This window comes from Anguilla rostrata, chromosome 5, assembly GCF_018555375.3.
Source record: "Anguilla rostrata isolate EN2019 chromosome 5, ASM1855537v3, whole genome shotgun sequence".
Classification (NCBI taxonomy): domain Eukaryota; kingdom Metazoa; phylum Chordata; class Actinopteri; order Anguilliformes; family Anguillidae; genus Anguilla; species Anguilla rostrata.
Window position 1 is genome coordinate 17,296,144 of NC_057937.1, and position 17,586 is coordinate 17,313,729.

The 17,586-nt window shown below is 42.7% G+C and overlaps 1 protein-coding gene and 1 long non-coding RNA gene across 2 annotated transcripts; one reads left to right on the forward strand and one right to left on the reverse strand.

Moving 5' to 3' along the window:
* The first annotated feature begins 785 nt into the window (after window positions 1–785).
* Window positions 786–17,275, forward strand: slc12a3 (solute carrier family 12 member 3). The gene is made up of 26 exons (XM_064335442.1): window positions 786–1,131; window positions 1,816–1,959; window positions 2,386–2,461; window positions 3,112–3,207; window positions 3,519–3,658; window positions 3,834–3,944; window positions 4,371–4,482; window positions 4,779–4,909; window positions 5,601–5,685; window positions 6,094–6,251; window positions 7,044–7,151; window positions 7,257–7,380; window positions 8,066–8,167; window positions 9,093–9,248; window positions 9,664–9,763; window positions 10,117–10,228; window positions 10,409–10,546; window positions 11,081–11,187; window positions 11,522–11,604; window positions 11,700–11,765; window positions 12,085–12,186; window positions 12,671–12,782; window positions 13,333–13,419; window positions 14,000–14,135; window positions 14,873–14,940; window positions 15,246–17,275. The coding sequence occupies exons 1-26, from the start codon at window positions 844–846 to the stop codon at window positions 15,385–15,387; spliced, it is 3,084 nt and encodes a 1,027-aa protein (XP_064191512.1). The 5' UTR covers window positions 786–843; the 3' UTR covers window positions 15,388–17,275.
* Window positions 12,794–14,866, reverse strand: LOC135254872 (uncharacterized). The gene is made up of 3 exons (XR_010329980.1): window positions 14,290–14,866; window positions 13,977–14,114; window positions 12,794–13,470 (listed from the first exon to the last, which is right to left on the reverse strand). It is a non-coding gene; the product is annotated as an uncharacterized LOC135254872 (long non-coding RNA).
* Window positions 17,276–17,586: the final 311 nt, after the last annotated feature.

Sequence of the window (17,586 nt, forward strand, 5' to 3'; positions counted from 1 at the left end):
AGCGCTATATAAATGCAGTCCATTTACATTTACCAATTGCTGCAAAGAAAACTTCAAACTCAAAACACACCCGTAAACTTATGTCAGCTAACGTTTCTCAGCATATAAGTAGAAATAAATTATTATATTGATTATGTCTGGTCTTCTGTCATTTGTATTAAAGTTCTATCTATGTTACAGAAATAAATACCAGTTTGGCTACAGGTCACTGTTTTGGTGAATTTATCAACACGGCTGTATAGCTACATCAATCATTTTCACACTTTTATTACTCAGGTCTTCACTAAAAGAATTTATTATTACTAATATTATGAATGGCATAATATTAGTAATAATAAATACAAAATGTACTATTTATTTAAAGGATCAGAACACCTGTTTTCCCCACAAAGAAAGAGAGTTATCCATTAGCCAGCCCAGCAGTAGTGAAAGGATAACAGTCAGTGCACGGCTGAGCTGTGTTTGACATGGTAATCAAGGTGCATTGAAATGTTACTTCCTGATCCAAGTGTCAAAAAAATCCCATTAATTTTAAGCAGGTTTAGACTTCTTGTGTCCTTGTGATTTGCTGTTAAGGTTATCTGGCCATAGATCAGCAGTTATTCCGCGTAATCATGGTGTTGTACAAACAGTGTTATTGCAAAAGGCCTCGAGGTGATCTTTTTTTTTTTAAAAACCTTCAAAAAAAATTCTTGAGCCATCTAACATTACCATACATGTAGGCCTGCTGGTCCTGAAACCAATGGAAGGCGGTTACAGCCAGCTCTGTGGCGTATAAAACCTCAGCTGACTATATGGATCTCTCAGTTTTTGTGGAAATCATCTGTGGCGTCCACTCCAGTAATGGCAGATGTACCGCCGATCGAGTCCGTGAAAATGACCTCTTTTAACAAACAATTGAAAGTGCCGCCGGCAGGTTCGGATGAGAGTTATGCAAGGTACCTTTATGACAATTCGAAAGACGGTACTTACCACAGCAACGGTGAAGCAAACTCTCAAAGCTCTGCACCGTTCTCAGGCTACGATACTTTAGATGAGGCACCAAACTACGATTTTTATGCCAACACTGTGGTCCGAGGGAAAGTGCGCAAGTCAAGACCTTCTCTCTTCCAGCTCCAATCAGTACTTGAGGTGAGCCCAGGCTACTGGAAAGTGAATACAGGACTGTAGACCATTCAATCCAATTTCAGAATGCTGGTTAAATTAACTTTGTGTTTTGCATTGTAAAATACATAACCACTTAATAACCATGATAGATACACAACCTGATGTTGGACTACATCTTGTTGTTGAACGGAACAATGCGTTTTGGATATTGTACGGTCCTGTGTTTGTCTATATTGTTTTGAGATTTTGTTTGGTTTGTTTGTTTTTTGAGTGCTGTAAGACAAATTATGGTTTTGGAGGAAGGTGTTTAATTAAATGTAGAAAAAATTGTTTTGATAATTGGTGTCTTATTTAAGTTTCTGTCTTAGTTTTGATGAAACTGAAGTAAGAATTAGTTTTGCCCAGGTTAGTAGGATTGTATCCATAGTAGTGAATTACTGAATCTTCAGTATAAATGGGTGGTCCACAATCCTAGCGTTGGATAGCTATGACGGTCTGGCAGTTTTCGTTTTCTCCTTTAAATGCCAACGACCAATTCATACCCAAGAAACCAGGCGATTTGAGTTACTGTGTAATCCACTGCTTTAATTTATCAATTTAGTGTTGAGTAACACCAAGAAAAGACATACCCTGTGGCTCTCCAGAGCCAAAGCTGAGGACCACTGGCAAAAAAACAGAACTTTGGTCACCCCCGCTCCCGCCTTACAGGAGGATAGTAGTCCCCCACCGCTGTACGAGGAGGCCAACCGAGCGGCCCATGGGGGCATTAATGGTGAGGACAGCTCAGAGGATGAGGGGGAGATGGAGCCTGAAGTGGAGCCGACGAGGTTCGGGTGGGTGCAAGGGGTCATGGTGAGGCAACAGCGCCGCAACGAAACAATGAATGCTCACACTGTAGCAACACTGCTACAACAGCCAAAACCGCAAAAACACAGCCAAACCAATCGAGGTGTTAGTTTCATACTCGATATCAGTACCATCTCCAGAATGCAATTCAGAGAACTGTATTGTGTACTTCATCTCTACCTGAGCTGGGTCAAATATTGTATTTCAAGTACTTGTCATACGCAGTACTTGCAATTGAAATGCCAGTAGATTTCCTGCAGGTTATGCATTCATTGGGCAGGTTCACAAGGCATTTTAAGCATACTGATAGAATGAGCCAGAATGCAACATGTCTTCCTGTTTCCTAATCAATCAAAGTGTAATATGAACATGAGAATGGCTTGCAGCACCTGTGCCCTCTCTCATGTTTCTGAATCGCGCCAACACCTCCAGATTCGCTGTATGCTCAATATCTGGGGAGTGATCCTGTACCTACGACTGCCTTGGATTACAGCACAGGCTGGTATTGGTAAGTAACATAAAGTGTGTGTGTGTGCGTGCGTGCGTGCGTGCGTGCGTGCGTGCGTGCGTGTGTGTCTTTGAAGTGTACAAGTGAGGAAGTGCATGTGAGTTTAAAGTAGATGTGTTGAGGGGTGGTCAGGCTAAATATGCCACTGCTAACCTCAAGAATAGCTTGACGGTTGGTTTCAAAAGAGCTAAGACATAATACTATTGGAACTTTCACCCCATCTTCCTCATTTATTCTGTTATTTTAATTAACCAGAATGCTTCGCAAGAGGGTGATTTCAATGCCAATTTTGTAAATGTTCATAATTGTGTTAGTTACTATTTAATTTGAAAGAGTAAAATGTATGGTTTTACTTCAAATACTTTAAATCAGGGGTGTCCATTGTTATGAGGAAAGGGTTGATGCAGGTGCAGGTGTTTGTTTTAGCTCGGCACTAAAACTCACGCTTGTACTCATCAATGTCTTGGCTGAAAATTATGATACTTCATGATTTGAATCAGGAGTCACATGTCTGCCTTGATTGTAGATGATTGTTTACTTTGGGGTCAAGGTAATATAGCCCAGTAATTCCATATATTATACACATTTGTTTGTGTACTTGAATAAGGTGTCCAACTTTGTGTAAACACTCTTTCCCCTCCTCTCCTCAGGTCTTACATGGGTCATCATCATTCTTTCCTCCTGCATCACTGGCATCACTGGCTTGTCCACCTCCGCTATTGCTACCAATGGCAAGGTCAAAGGAGGTACAGCACACCCATCTGTCAAGGACAAAGTATACAAGGCTGTATACTTCCCTCTCTGAAACTGGAATTCTTGTGTGTCTTGTAGTGTGTACCTCCTGTGCTACATGCAATTTGCCTGGACTGTACTTCCTGTTTGAAAGTTACTCTGCTGTACTTCCTGTCTGCTCAGTATCGGGACTGTACTTACTGTCTTTTCATTTGTTTGACTGTACTTCCTGTCACTAAGTACTGTACTTAATGTGTGTTGCTAAACTGGTTGGTACTTCTTGTATTGGACCTCATGGTGATGCAAATTCCTCTTCCTCCTGTAGGTGGCACTTACTTCCTGATCTCGCGCAGTTTGGGCCCTGAGCTTGGCGGGTCCATCGGGCTGATTTTCGCTTTCGCCAACGCAGTGGCGGTCGCCATGCACACCGTGGGCTTCGCTGAGACCGTGCAGTCACTCATGCAGGTAAAAAGCAGGCATGGGCGTGAGGCTGGGTAGAGGTCTGTACACTTGGCCCTTCTGCAACAGATTTGTACAGGAGTGTTCTTGAAGAGTTGGACTTGAATAGTTCAATAATTGGGCCTCGAAGGATCCTTGAGGAACTTTCTCCGTCCACACCTGCCCTCCTCTCCCCCTCCAGGAAAGTGGCGCCAGCATGGTGGACCCCATTAATGACATCCGCATCATTGGAGTAATCACTGTCACATGTCTGCTAGGTATATCTCTGGCTGGGATGGAATGGGAGTCGAAGGTCAGTCTGGTCATTAGAGGGCGCTCTGTTTCATATGTCACACATCACATCAGGGCTCCCCAACTGTGGACCTGGAGGGCCCCAGGGATGTACTGGTTTTTCTCATTTTTGTTGTTGCTCCACTCTTAATTGAATAGCTAATACTGTTGTTAATACAGTTAACTTGCCTCTCCTAGATTTTTGGCTCTGAGCTTGCTGAACTTCTCAACAAAAAAAAGCTGACCCTCCAAAACCAGGGTTGGGGAGCCCTACAGATCTCCCAACTGTCAGAAGGCATACCTTTGTCTTTCAGAGTGAAGTTTTTGTTGTGATGTGAGCCTTCAGCACATCTCTGTTAGCACAAGTTGAGTGGATGTGTAGATGGGACTAAATTTTAGACCCCTGCCCTAGCATTGCTGGCGTTTAACCTGAATGCTCCACTCACAGGCCCAGGTGATCTTTTTCCTGGTCATCATGATCTCTTTCGTAAACTACTTTGTGGGCACCGTCATCCCAGCCACGCCACAAAAGCAGGCCAGAGGCTTCTTCAGCTACAGAGGTCAGTGGCCATTTCCTGTATTATGTTCATTTCAAACTTGATTTGCTGCTCTGAGTTATATCACTCCTCCTCTTGGGTCATAATAAGCTACTAATTGACATCTACTCCATTTGTGAAACTCTTTTGCTTCATTACACAATTACATTGTCTTTTGTTTGGAAACCATTTAAATAGACAGTGCCAATCATTGTGAGTTTGTTTTCAAGCCATTATTGAACTGCATGTCATGGGATTCTTGAAATAGGATCATTCCTAAGAAAAGGCTCATTTCCCCCACATTGCCTTTGTGTCTCCAGCGGATATTTTTGCTGCCAACTTTGTGCCGCAATGGCGTGGGCCAGATGGCAGCTTCTTTGGCATGTTCTCCATCTTTTTCCCTTCGGCGACGGGCATCCTCGCCGGTGCCAACATCTCTGGGGACCTGAGGGCAAGTTCATTAATTTGGCTTGGCACATGTCCTTACCTAGGGTGACCTATCGTCAGTGACGAGAAAAATTATAAATAGTGTACCTCCCCAAAAAAGTGTTTGCTTTGCATATGGCTCTGAGATATAAACAAGGAAAGCAACCTATACTATGTATGACATATATACATGCAAGTACATATTTCAAATACATGCATTTGAAATACTGTCCATCCCTGCCTCCCATAGATATTGACTATATTGATGTTCTTTCCAAAAATATTCATGTACAGTAACTGCATGTTAACTGATGAAGCTCAGCTTACGAGCTCAATGAGCCAGAATTGAGCATGTAACTTCATTCTGTTCAGACAATCCAGAACACAACTTGAAATGTAATTCATTTTTTAATTCTCATACAACATTCTGGGCATTTTTGAGCTCATTAATTGATTTTAAATTTAATTTCCTGAATTGAATAAATTGAAATTGAATTCAACTCTGGTTTATATTATATCACCAGAGACGATAGGTGTAGATTGAGAGCCTAACGGAGGACCATCTATCAAAGAGCAGTGGGAATATTGTATCTAGTGCTGTTGATTTGTTGTGTTTTTTTATAGGTTTATTAAATTATCTATTAAATTAATTATTTTAATTAATTATTACATTCCATCCCCCTCGCTGTTATTCCAACATTGGTTCTGTTGTGTAGGACCCAGCGGTAGCCATTCCCAGAGGAACCTTGATGGCCATATTCTGGACCACCATGTCCTACCTCTTAATCTCCTCCACCATCGGTGAGCTCACAGCACTCCGCCCCCCTCGTCTGTCCGGAAACATCTGCCAATCAGCCATGAGTCAAACCTGTTCTTTTGGAGTCATCAAATATATATTTTTGTCAAAGCGTCTCATAATCAAGGTCCTGGTGGGATGGGTTTTTCTTTGGAGTTTGCCTATCTTATTTCCATGGCCTAAATTGGTTGTTGACTGAAAGGAAGCCACAAAAACCCACAAGAGACTGTGGTCTTCCAGGACCGGAGTTTGCGATACGTGTTATAAAGCAATGTAAAACACATCTATGTATACGCATGACATTGGTGAAATTTTAACCTTGAAATGTGTGTGTGTGTGTGTGTGTGTGTGTGTGTGTGCGTGTGGGCCTGTGTGTATACACGTTTGCATGGGACCTTGCGTGCGTCTGTCAGCATCATGCGTGTTACGTGATGCATCGGGTAGTATGAACGACTCCGTGCCAATTTCTGAAACCGGCAACTGCGTTGGACTGGGCTGTCGCTACGGCTGGGACTTCAGCGAGTGCACCAATAACAAAACCTGCGCCTTTGGCATCAGCAACTACTACCAGGTAACTGATCCTCTATAATGATAATGGGCCTCGTTCACAAAACGTTTCTTAAATTATTCATGCTTTTGTTCTTAAAAATGTTCCTACGAAAAACCAATATGGGATTCATGACACGTGTGTAGACCTTTGTTTTTGTGCATATCCTCGGTGTATGAGATGATGAATGCTGGCTGTTTGTGTACATTTTATGCTCAATCCTGTTCATGTGATTTGCATAAGGAAACAGGCATGAACAAATACATATAATAAAAAAATGATGGATGCCAAAATGGAAACTTCCTTATATGCAGTTTACGATCAAATGTGGTCATACACGTTTCGTGAATGAGGCCCAATATGTGTATTTTACATTTGATCTGTAAAGGCTTTTGCACTAGAAATATTGACAAAGAAATAAATGAATACATAAATCAAAATAAATGTAATGAAGGCCATTTTGAGCAGACATTTCGGTAGTAAATAATATTATACAAAATATATCTAAGGCTTTGACTCTAATGCAAATGACTCCTGCTGTGTCTGCTTTATGATTCACCACCCCTGTGAAATTCCTTAAGATGTCTCTCTCTCTCTCTCTCTCACTCACTCACTCTCTCCCTCTCTCTCTCTCTCCCTCCTCCCTCTCTCTCTTTCCCTCTTTCCTTCCCTCCCTCTCTCTCTCCCTCCATCTCTCTCTCTCTCACTCACTCTCTCCCTCCCCCCTCTCTCTCTTTCCCTCTTTCCTTCCCTCCCCCTCTCTCTCTCTCTCTCTCTCTCCCTGCCCCCTCACACTCTCTCCCCCCCCCTCTCCAGAGTATGAGCATGGTGTCAGGGTTTGCTCCCCTCATCGCAGCTGGCATTTTTGGGGCGACGCTCTCCTCAGCCCTGGCTTGCCTAGTCTCTGCACCCAAAGTCTTCCAGGTACTGTCTCCTTTCCCCCCTTACCCAATTTCCCACATTTCCATATAAAAAAGATTTGCACATGTGTGTGTGTTGTTATTCATTCTGTATCCCTTTCTCTTCCAGTGTCTGTGCAAAGACCGGCTGTATCCCTTCATTGGGATATTTGCGAAGGGTTACGGGAAGAACGATGAGCCAATCAGAGGCTATGTTCTGACCTACGTCATCGCCATCTGCTTCATTCTTATTGGTACGTCTCGTCATTTATCTATATAAACTCAGACATGCCTCCTGCTTCCAAACGAAACGCTCTTTTATAAAAAGGAGAGAGATCCATCCTCCTGCCTTACATATTTTTTTTAACATTATTCAGACGGGATAACAGAAAGAATAATATAAGAGAAGGGATATCTGCACGGAAAGTGTCATGACAGGGGAATCAAGCCTCCCAACTGTGGGCTGGATTCATGTAGGGCTTGAGAGTTGGCCGCATCACGGACTGCACCACATGTCTCACCAACACAACGGTTTCCAAGATTTTAAGAGCTGGTTCTCTTGCCATTGTTTGGTCATTTAAGACATGGATTTATTACCATTGTTTGGTCATTTAAGACATGGATTTATTACCATTGTTTGGTCATTTATTCATCCTAATGACTAAGGAGTGGCTATTTCTGAATGTGCCCTTGATGTAAGACAGTCTGTGAGGGAGCTGTGGACGCCCTCGTTCTTCAGGGTCGTAGATCTCTGCTGTAAGCCTGGCAAAGAAGTGCAGTTCAGAGCCATGAACACACCGTCTCTCTTTGGGACGCGACAAATAGCGTCTAATTAATCAAACGAACCAGGGCTGTGATGACGGCATTGATTCTGTGACTATGTGGGCTCCGAGGGTAATGTGATAAAGTGATATTGTCTCTCTGGCTCCGCCCATGCAGCTGAACTGAACACCATCGCTCCAATTATCTCCAACTTCTTCCTCTGCTCCTACGCCCTCATCAACTTCAGCTGCTTCCACGCCTCCATTACCAACTCACCAGGTGAGGAGGGGACCTGGGTGGGGCAGGGCAGAGAGGGGGAATTACTTTTGGAGAAAAGCCTGTAGAAAATAAGCGGGCATTATACTTTTGCTTGGTGCACAAATAATATTTTATGTCCACGAAAAACACAGTCATGGACACACAAACACACACACATACCCATGTAAATAAACGTATATGCACACACACCACAGGTGCAAACACACACATACACATAAACAGACACACGCACAAACACACATGCACATGTATATAGACATATACAACATATATATACCACAGACACAAGCACAAACATACACATAGACAGACACAAACTTACACACAAATACAAACATACATATGTATATAGACATATACTGTACACACATAACACAGAGACACAAACATACACACAGACAGACACAGACTTGCACACGAACACACACATGAATATAAACATATACAGTATATACATACCACAGACACAAGCACAAACATACGCATAGACAGACACAAACTCACACACAAACACAAACATACACATGTATATAGACATACACATACCACAGACACACACCCAACCACACACAGTCATGTGACAGAGGACTCCCACCCAAACACACACAGTCATGTGACAGAGGACTTGCACCCAAACACATACAGTTATGTGACAGAGGATTCAGATCCAAACACACACAGTCATGTGACAGATGACTCACACCCAAACACACACAGTCATGTGACAGAGGACTTGCACCCAAACACATACAGTTATGTGACAGAGGATTCAGATCCAAACACACACAGTCATGTGACAGAGGACTCGCACCCAAACACACACAGTTATGTGACAGAGGACTCCCACCTAAACACACACAGTCATGTGACCGAGGACTCGTACCCAAACTCACACAGTCATGTGACAGGGGTGTTACTCCCTCAGGCTGGCGTCCCTCCTTCCGGTACTACAGTAAGTGGCTGTCACTGCTGGGATCGGTGGTGTCTGTGATCATCATGTTCCTGCTGACCTGGTGGGCCGCGCTCATCGCCATCGGCATCGTCCTGTTCCTGCTGGGATACGTACTGTACAAAAAGCCCTGTGAGTGAAGCCATTAGCCATAGCTACCTTTACTCTCTCAGTCCCATTGAGCAGTTTTACCTTGTTCTAAAATCAGTGATCGTCCAATTCAACTCAATTTCTCGTCTAGCGCTTACAGAAACGCTGTCAGAAAGATGCTTTATGAGACAGCAAATACACAATGCATATGCAATAATAAATGTTTGTTTGCATACAGTATATGGTTCTTTTTTTGTTTGCATATGAGAACTGTGTGTACAGTTTCTGTGAATCGTGTGAATTTGTTTGCGAATCGTAAAATATGTGTGCCTATATGAATTGTGCGTAAATTATTTGAAAATACCATGTGAATTAAGTTACTTTTATATAATTTTATTTTATAAATTATGCTTGAATAGCGTGGGATTCACATGCCAACTGTGTATCTGACTCCTAGCTGTGAACTGGGGGTCCTCTGTCCAGGCCAGCTCCTACAACACGGCCCTGTCCCACTCTGTCAGCCTAAACTATGTAGACGACCACATTAAGAACTACAGGTAAACATGGGCACGTCCACAGACCAACTTGAGTCATCAGTATCTCAAATGATAAGAGTGGTCATTGCTTTGACTTACGTTAAATTTCATAGTAGGTGTAAGAAGTAGATTGAAGATATGGTGCTTTATAAAGCAAATAGATTTGCATCAAGTTGCTGCTTAAAGTCTATTGCATTAAATAGGTATGCTTATCTATCAAACAAGTGTTCAGGTTTTGTTAAAAACAAGATAATGAACTGACCAACCAAAAAAAAAAAGAAAAACCCAAACTACCTGCCTATTTTGCCTGTTTTAAATCTCCATCTCTCTCTCTGTCTCCTCTTGCCCCCACCCCACCATTCCCCCTTTCCAAGGCCCCAGTGTCTGGTCCTCACTGGCCCCCCCAGCCTCCGCCCAGCCCTGGTGGACTTTGTTAGCACCTTCACCAAGAACCTGAGCTTAATGATATGCGGGAACGTGGTTGTTGTGAGTAGTTCTGTATTTAACTATTCAATTCCACAAAACAATACAATAATCGTGATAAATGTATTTAACGGGCACACACACCTTTCTGTCTCACTCCTAATTTGTCCATCTCCCTTCCTTCTGTCTCTCCCCCTTCCCTGTCCCTTTCTGACCCTGCCCTCCTAAACCCGCCCCATCCAGGCTGGCCCCTCCCCTGCAGCCACGGAATCGGCGGGAAGTAGCAGTCATGTGGCCTGGTTGAACAAGCGACATGTCAGGTCCTTCTACCGTGGCGTGGTGGCGGATGACCTGCGGGGCGGAGTCCAGATGTTGCTGCAGGTAAACCAGTCACTCCTCCCCCCTCTGCCACACCCCTACCACACGCAGTTATGGAATCATTAAATCAATCTTCCATTTTGCATGGCACCATTTACAAACGGGTTGTCGTATAGCACTTCTTTGAGGTTTTTTGTGGAGGCAATAAAAAAAAAACTAATAATTAAGCCAATATGAGGAAAGTTCTTCCCTGATCACTGAAATGTGGTAAAGCTGAACATAATATCTCTTTAAATACACAAAGTAGACTTTATTGTCAAGAGCTTCGAATTACAGGGTTCTGGTTGTAGAGAGTATAATTTTGAGATGTGCGTTTTGAGCGTTAAAAGGCCCAAATTACTGTATTGTTTCGTGTTCATTCTATTTGCATTCCTTTCGTTCTTTGGTCAATTTTACTTCAGTTTTTTAAAGCAATTTCAGGTGTTTAGCCTGCTGCATAGAAACACAACAGAGGGACAGCATTCCATTTTTTCTCATTTTTGCCGGTCCCTTTGGTGTCTGGTTCTGGTACTGCTGCTGGTTCTGCTTCTACGCCAGGCCTCTGGTTTGGGTCGAATGAAGCCCAACGTCCTGGTGATGGGATACAAACAGAACTGGAACCAGGACCGGCCGCACTGCGTGGAGAACTATGTGGGCATCTTACAGTGAGTTCAAACAATTATTTATTATGTGTGTGCGAGTGTATGTGTGTGTGTGTGAGTGCACGCATGCATCTTACAGTCAGTCATCTAACTCCTACATGAGTACCATTCATAGTACTGTAAGTGTGTGTTTCAGTGATGCCTTGGACCTATGGAACAGAGTATGATACTGAACATGCAACACTGTGTGCACTGCACATTTCAGCAGTCTGTAAAAACACTTGCGTACACACGTGTGTATGTTTGTGAGTGTACATTTATTCATGTGTGTGTGTGTTTTATGTGTGTGTGTGTGCGTGTGTGTGTGTGTCTGTGTGTTTATGTGTGTATGTTGCAGTGATGCATTCGACCTGCAGTACGGAGTGTGTGTTCTACGGATGAAGGAGGGACTGGATGTGTCCCACAGCCTGCAGGCACACGGTGAGGTGAACACGTCAAATGTAAAAAAAAGAAACCCTGCATTGTGTCTGCACACGATTCCTAAAGCCCTAAATCTACACTGCTGTCCCCTACAGTCAACCCTGTCTATGAGAGTGACATCGGACTTTGCCCCCCACCACCACTCCCTGCCAATGCCATATGTACGTATTAGAGCTCTATAGCATTATTTTATTGGTCTACACCTGGTGTCTGCAATCCTGGTCCTGGAGAGCCTTTTTATTGCTCAGAACTGAATTGATCATCCAATCAGATTATACAGTTCACGCAAAACACCTGGTTTCTTCAGTCTGAATTAGTTGCTGATTTTAAGATGAAAACAAAAAACTAGAGACCCTGCTACTCGCCAGGACCAGGACCATGATCTCTGGTATATACAATGTGGTGGGGATGGGTATTTCTCATTATCTGATTGGCTGAAATCATAAATACATACAGCTGATAGAAACATGTTGTTTGCAGTGGATCCTGACGCTTTGGTGGCCGCCCCGCAGACCAGCACAGGGTTCCAGTCCAAGCAGGGGAAGAAGACCATAGATGTCTACTGGCTCTCCGATGATGGAGGTGAGAGGTTACCATAGATACACAGTAAGGTCATCAGGCTGGAGGTTTCTCCGCAGAGGATAGCCAAAGACCTCCCTCAACTGTGCACTTGGGGAGCTGCTCAATTATTTGGTGCTAAGGAGTTCCAGGGATGGAACCTATGGCCCAGCAATGTAGTAACAGTATGGAAAGTACAAAATGGAGCTTCAGCCATCTTGGTTTCCACATAGACAATACATTAGGTGAGGCTAAACTCAAACCATTTTTTCACTTGCTCCACAACACATTTCCCCTTGAAATGAAGGATATTCTCTGTGCTTCACTGCCTCCCTCGTTGACATGAACAACATGCAAATTCACTTGTTAAATGTTCTCTTTGTTAAAAGCTAATGAAATTGGAGGAGTGTGATGGAAAGTTACAGTAGTTGTTTAATTAGATAGGGATGGGTGTGATGCTTATGTGATGTCACTGGGTCAGAGTGATGTCATCTTTGTGCGCCGGCAGGTCTGACGCTGATGCTGCCCTACCTGCTAAGCCGGAAGAAGCGCTGGGCAAGGTGCAAGGTGCGCGTGTTTGTGGGCGGAGAGAGACAGCGAATGGAGGAGCAGAAGCAGGAGTGAGTGCTGACCCTCTTCCCCAGTGGCGCATTCTGAGTAGTCAAAGGAGGAAGGAATTTGTCCAGTTTCTTAGGACTGTTACGAACATGACTGGTATACCTTCCTGTGATTGTGTGAATCCCACCACTCCCCCTCCTACCATGTGTCAGCAATAAACCAATCAGCTGGTGCCAGTTCATTGCCGGTGGTCCATCTGGGTTATCTGGTCAGATAGGTTAATAGGACTGGCCAGGAGATTATAAGGGAAACAATGCTTTACTGGGGGAGGGGGAAATTACTGTTTACAGAGTTTCACAGGTAGGTCCCAGACATATCCACTGGGTGTATGTCTCTTTCAATGATTTAGTCATTTGTATCATCATTGTAAGTTGCTATTTATGAACATTTTGCATTCAAGACAGCCAATGGAATATCACTCTTCTGTAACATTACATTTTAATCCATACAGTAGCCAACCACAAAAAGGAATCTGTACAATTCTGTCCTAAAATAACTCTCTTCATTGGAAAAAAATGGGGCATGGTCACATGACCATTGTCTCTCTTCCAGGATATTGGCCCTCATCAGCAAGTTCCGCCTCGGTTTCCATGATGTCGAGGTGCTTCCTGACATTGGCGGGAAGCCGCAGACTGAACAGTAGGGCATCACTGTTCTGACTCCTCTGTCCTACCGTTCTTCCATATTTCTCTGGGAAAGCAGTACACAGGCAACACTCTACAGCTTTCCCACAAGACGCCATTCAGAATAACCAAAATCCTCTGTAATGCATAACCCCTCTGTGTGTGTGTGTGTGTGTGTCTGTCTGTCTGTGCATACCCATACTCTTTTATCTATAGTTCAGAGAGTCTTATGTCCCTGTACAGGAGTCACTCACTCAGTCTTTCCCTGTATCTCTTACCCCCTCTCTGCCTCTTTTCCATTAGCTGTTTCTCTTCTCCCTTTCCTCTTTCTTTCTTCATTTGGTCTCCCTCTTATTCAGTTTTTCACATCTTATGCTTTATTGCGATGACATATTTGGGTATACACATTGCCAAAGTTTGCATAGCTGTCATAAAAATGAGCTTATTATATGAAGAGCGACAATAACAAGGAACGACAAGGCAATGACATCACCTACAGTGAAATGTATGAAAATGAGCAGGGGTCACTGAGCGGCCGCCTGTTCCCTCTCATTCTTTCTGTGCCCCTCTCACCCTCTCTTGTCCTCTCCCTCCAGTATGAAGAGATTTGAGGACATGTTGGGGCCCTACAGGCTGAATGACGGGCAGAAGGACAGCAGTGCAGTGGAGCAGCTGAGGGAAGGATGTCCCTGGATGATATCTGACGAGGAGCTGGAGAGAAACAAGGCCAAGGTGACGCTATTTCAGGAGTGTAGCACACAGACACACAGTATCTCTCTCTCTCTCACACACACCCACACAAACTCACACATACACCCACACACATACATACACACCAACACACACAAATGTCAGGTCACAAGTGTGTGGGTTTTGAGCAGCTTACTGTTGTACAGTGAGACTGTAAACTCCTCAGGGAAGGTGTCTGTGGTGTGGGGATGGCTGGTTTAAGCAGCCACACCTGCCCTGGGTCAAGCTAATTAGACCTGGCCAATTGGATAATTGGTTAAGAATTAGATAATTGGCCAGGCTAATTGGGCCCAGGAACAGGAGTGGCTGCACCTGTGCGTAGTGAGGTAATCACTGCGCACAGGTTAAATCTGCCATCCCCACTCACACGGGGAGCTTCGGTCATGACTGGGTTACATCTGCTCACTTTGGCGTTACCATCTTGCCAAACCCTCTTGAAAATAAATCTGGACTGTTTTAACATCATCTCCCTGTGTCTCTGTGCTGGAGGGCCCCAAAGAAAGCCACTTCGGTGGCCTGTGGTAGGCGTGTTTGCCACAGTGTCCGATCCAGCTAATCATGATTAATGAATGCTTGAAAGAAGTGACAAATTCACAAAATTATTGTCTGTAAACAGATTACCATACATATTCAAAAGTGTGTGTGCATGTGTGTGTGTGGGTGCATTTGTGCCTTTATGCCTGTGTGTTGACACTTGTGTGTGTGTTTATGTGTATCAGTCCCAAAGACAGGTCCGTCTGAATGAGATTCTACTGGATTACTCCAGAGATGCTGCCTTGATTGTCCTGTAAGTACTGTGTAGTAGCTCAAAAACAGACTGAGAGTTACTAGTCAAATTAACTCAACTGAAAATAACTGTACTTAATTGGCTCTGTCAGGGAAAATTATTGAAACAGCCTGTTAATGCAGAAAAGTACAGTTGTCCAACCTGGAATAAATGCTCAGAGTTCAGGGTTTGTTCAATCAAAATACAGTTTGTACTTCGACACCTTTATGCGTGTCTCTCTCTCTCTCTCTCTCTCTCTCTCTCTTTCTCTCTCCCTCTCTCCCTCCCTCTCTCTCTCTCTCCCTCCCTCCCTCCCTCCCCTGCAGGACCATGCCTGTGGGACGGAGAGGGGGGTGTCCCAGTACCCTCTACATGGCCTGGTTGGAAACCCTATCACGTGACCTGCGGCCCCCTGTCCTGCTCGTCAGGGGGAACCAAGAAAACGTTCTCACCTTATACTGCCAGTAACCCTGGACAACCCTTTCAACCAATCAAGAGCCTCCTAACAGCTAGGGCAACAGCTCATTGACTTTAAAGCTAACTGATACTGACCATCAACACTTGAAGACCGGTCTACTTACTGGTTATATTATAAGACAGGAACCTCCCTAAATTAAACTTGGTTATATTTTATAGTTGCTGCGTAAAGGTACCTATTAGATACAGTTTAATTGATTTCAAATAATCTCGTTTATATTGGCTAGCTACAGTTTGCTCATTTTTCTAGTGCACTTAGGAGAATGTTAACTACTAGCACTCAATGGAATGCATGGTGCTACTGTACATCTTGTGCTTGCTTATAGTAACAGTGCAGTGAGCTCTTGGGTATGGAAGTTCATTAAATGGAATTGAAAGTATCTTAAAATTCAGCAACAGTTGCTGAGCCAATTTAAATGAAAATGTGCAACTAACCAAAATGTATAGTCAGATGAATGTAATTTTGTCATGAATATTGGGGAAAATATGTTTAAGTGTGAAATATTTTTATAACTATTTTAATGGTGTCAAATAAGGATGAAAATATATTTGTTATATTTGCCACAGTTTGTGGAGTCCCAAGAATATGCCTTCACTAGAAATTCATATGCTGAGGAATCATAAATCAAGTTTTATGGTGCGTGCGACAATTTACAATTAAAAAAGTATGTGGCTGAACTAATACAGTCAACGCAAGGCCTCCCCATCTGATTAAAAACTGGTTAATATCCAGCTGTTTCTTCACTTTACTAATGCTGCCACCAAAAAGGTGTGATTCAGTGCCACGGAGGGCAGCTGGTTTTGTGCTATTTTTGTAACCACACACCGCTTCGTTAGCGTTTCTGTCAGATAGCAGAGAACTCAGAACAGAGCCACACGTGTTGTATGTCAGTGAGCAAACTGAATTGTTGCTCTTTAAAAATTGTACCAATATAACAATTCTTGTTGAAGTTCTACATATAAGCATATGCTACACATGACACTTTACCTGACGGTTTGTCATTTGATGTATTTTGTTTTGCATTGTTTTCCTGATTTAATCTTTTTTCCTGCTCTCTATGAAGCACTCTTGAGTGCTACAGAAAGGAAGCACAAAATAATAACAATAATTATTATTATTCAGCAATTGGAACTCATACACACATGGATTACATTTTATCTCTGTTCACACACTATTTTAGGTATTTTGTGCCACACAGTTCTTATAATAAGAAGATATCTATACAAAAGTCATAGTACTGTATAGATAACTCATACATAGCAACAACTGACCACCCTCTCTTTCCCTCTGAAAATTATCCTCTTCTGAAAATATAGTATATGGATTCAACCAACTTGGACCTGTACCAAATGAGTACTGGAATTTAAAAGTAAATGAACATTTCCTGAAGGAAGAGTCAATCATTTAAAAAGCAAATATGGATCAAATATACCAAGTGCACAGCCAGTGAATATTGATTTACAAATGCTTGGTATGTCCAAACAAAAACTGCCTGACTGAGTTTTGTATGCAGTACATGTACTTCGTCCCCATGTGTCTCTGAAGGGGATTATGGGTTTAAAATTGATACAAGGTATTTCTAATTTATTTTAAATTGATTTTATGCTGTGCACGCATATTTACTTGTGCTTTTGGGTACATATCAACTTGCATTTGTGAAGTATATAGCCTACTGTTTATCTTATACTTGATTACTGTATTATAAAAAATATATATATTTTGTAGGCTAACTGCCCTTGTATCTTCCGCATTCCTGTTGTTGCCCTGGAATTTCATGATAATGGTATATTTAACTAAAGCCTGGTGTTTTACTTGGTTTGTTATTGCAATATAGATCATTTTAATGACTTGACTTCAAATAAACCTTTCTGAAATCCTCATGTGCTTAAACTATTCTTACTAAAACGCCCAGAACAACTAGTTGTGTCTGTCAAGCAAATATGTGTCTAGCTATTTTATGAATGGCGTGTGTCATCGCCTGCTTTTAAACTATAACGAGAGTATATGTTAAAAAAGCATGTTGTTTTCGTTCCAACTGATGTTTGGCAATCTCACTAAGTAAAACAACAAGGCGGTCAAATTACAGACCCGGAATTCACAGGTCAAACACTTTTCTCTTTCTGTCTACAGATGTCTTGTGCTTTCATTGAAAAATCATAACAGTTTTTGTTTATACGTGAATATGAATA

What these genes read in the sequence shown, in the direction of transcription:
- slc12a3 (XM_064335442.1), top strand. Translation starts at nt 844, where the DNA reads ATGGCAGATGTACCGCCGATCGAGTCCGTGAAAATGACCTCTTTTAAC. An exon ending in ACTCCCTGCCAATGCCATAT is followed by an intron (nt 11,766 to 12,084) that starts GTACGTATTAGA and finishes TGTTGTTTGCAG; the next exon opens with TGGATCCTGACGCTTTGGTG. An exon ending in CTGGCTCTCCGATGATGGAG is followed by an intron (nt 12,187 to 12,670) that starts GTGAGAGGTTAC and finishes GTGCGCCGGCAG; the next exon opens with GTCTGACGCTGATGCTGCCC.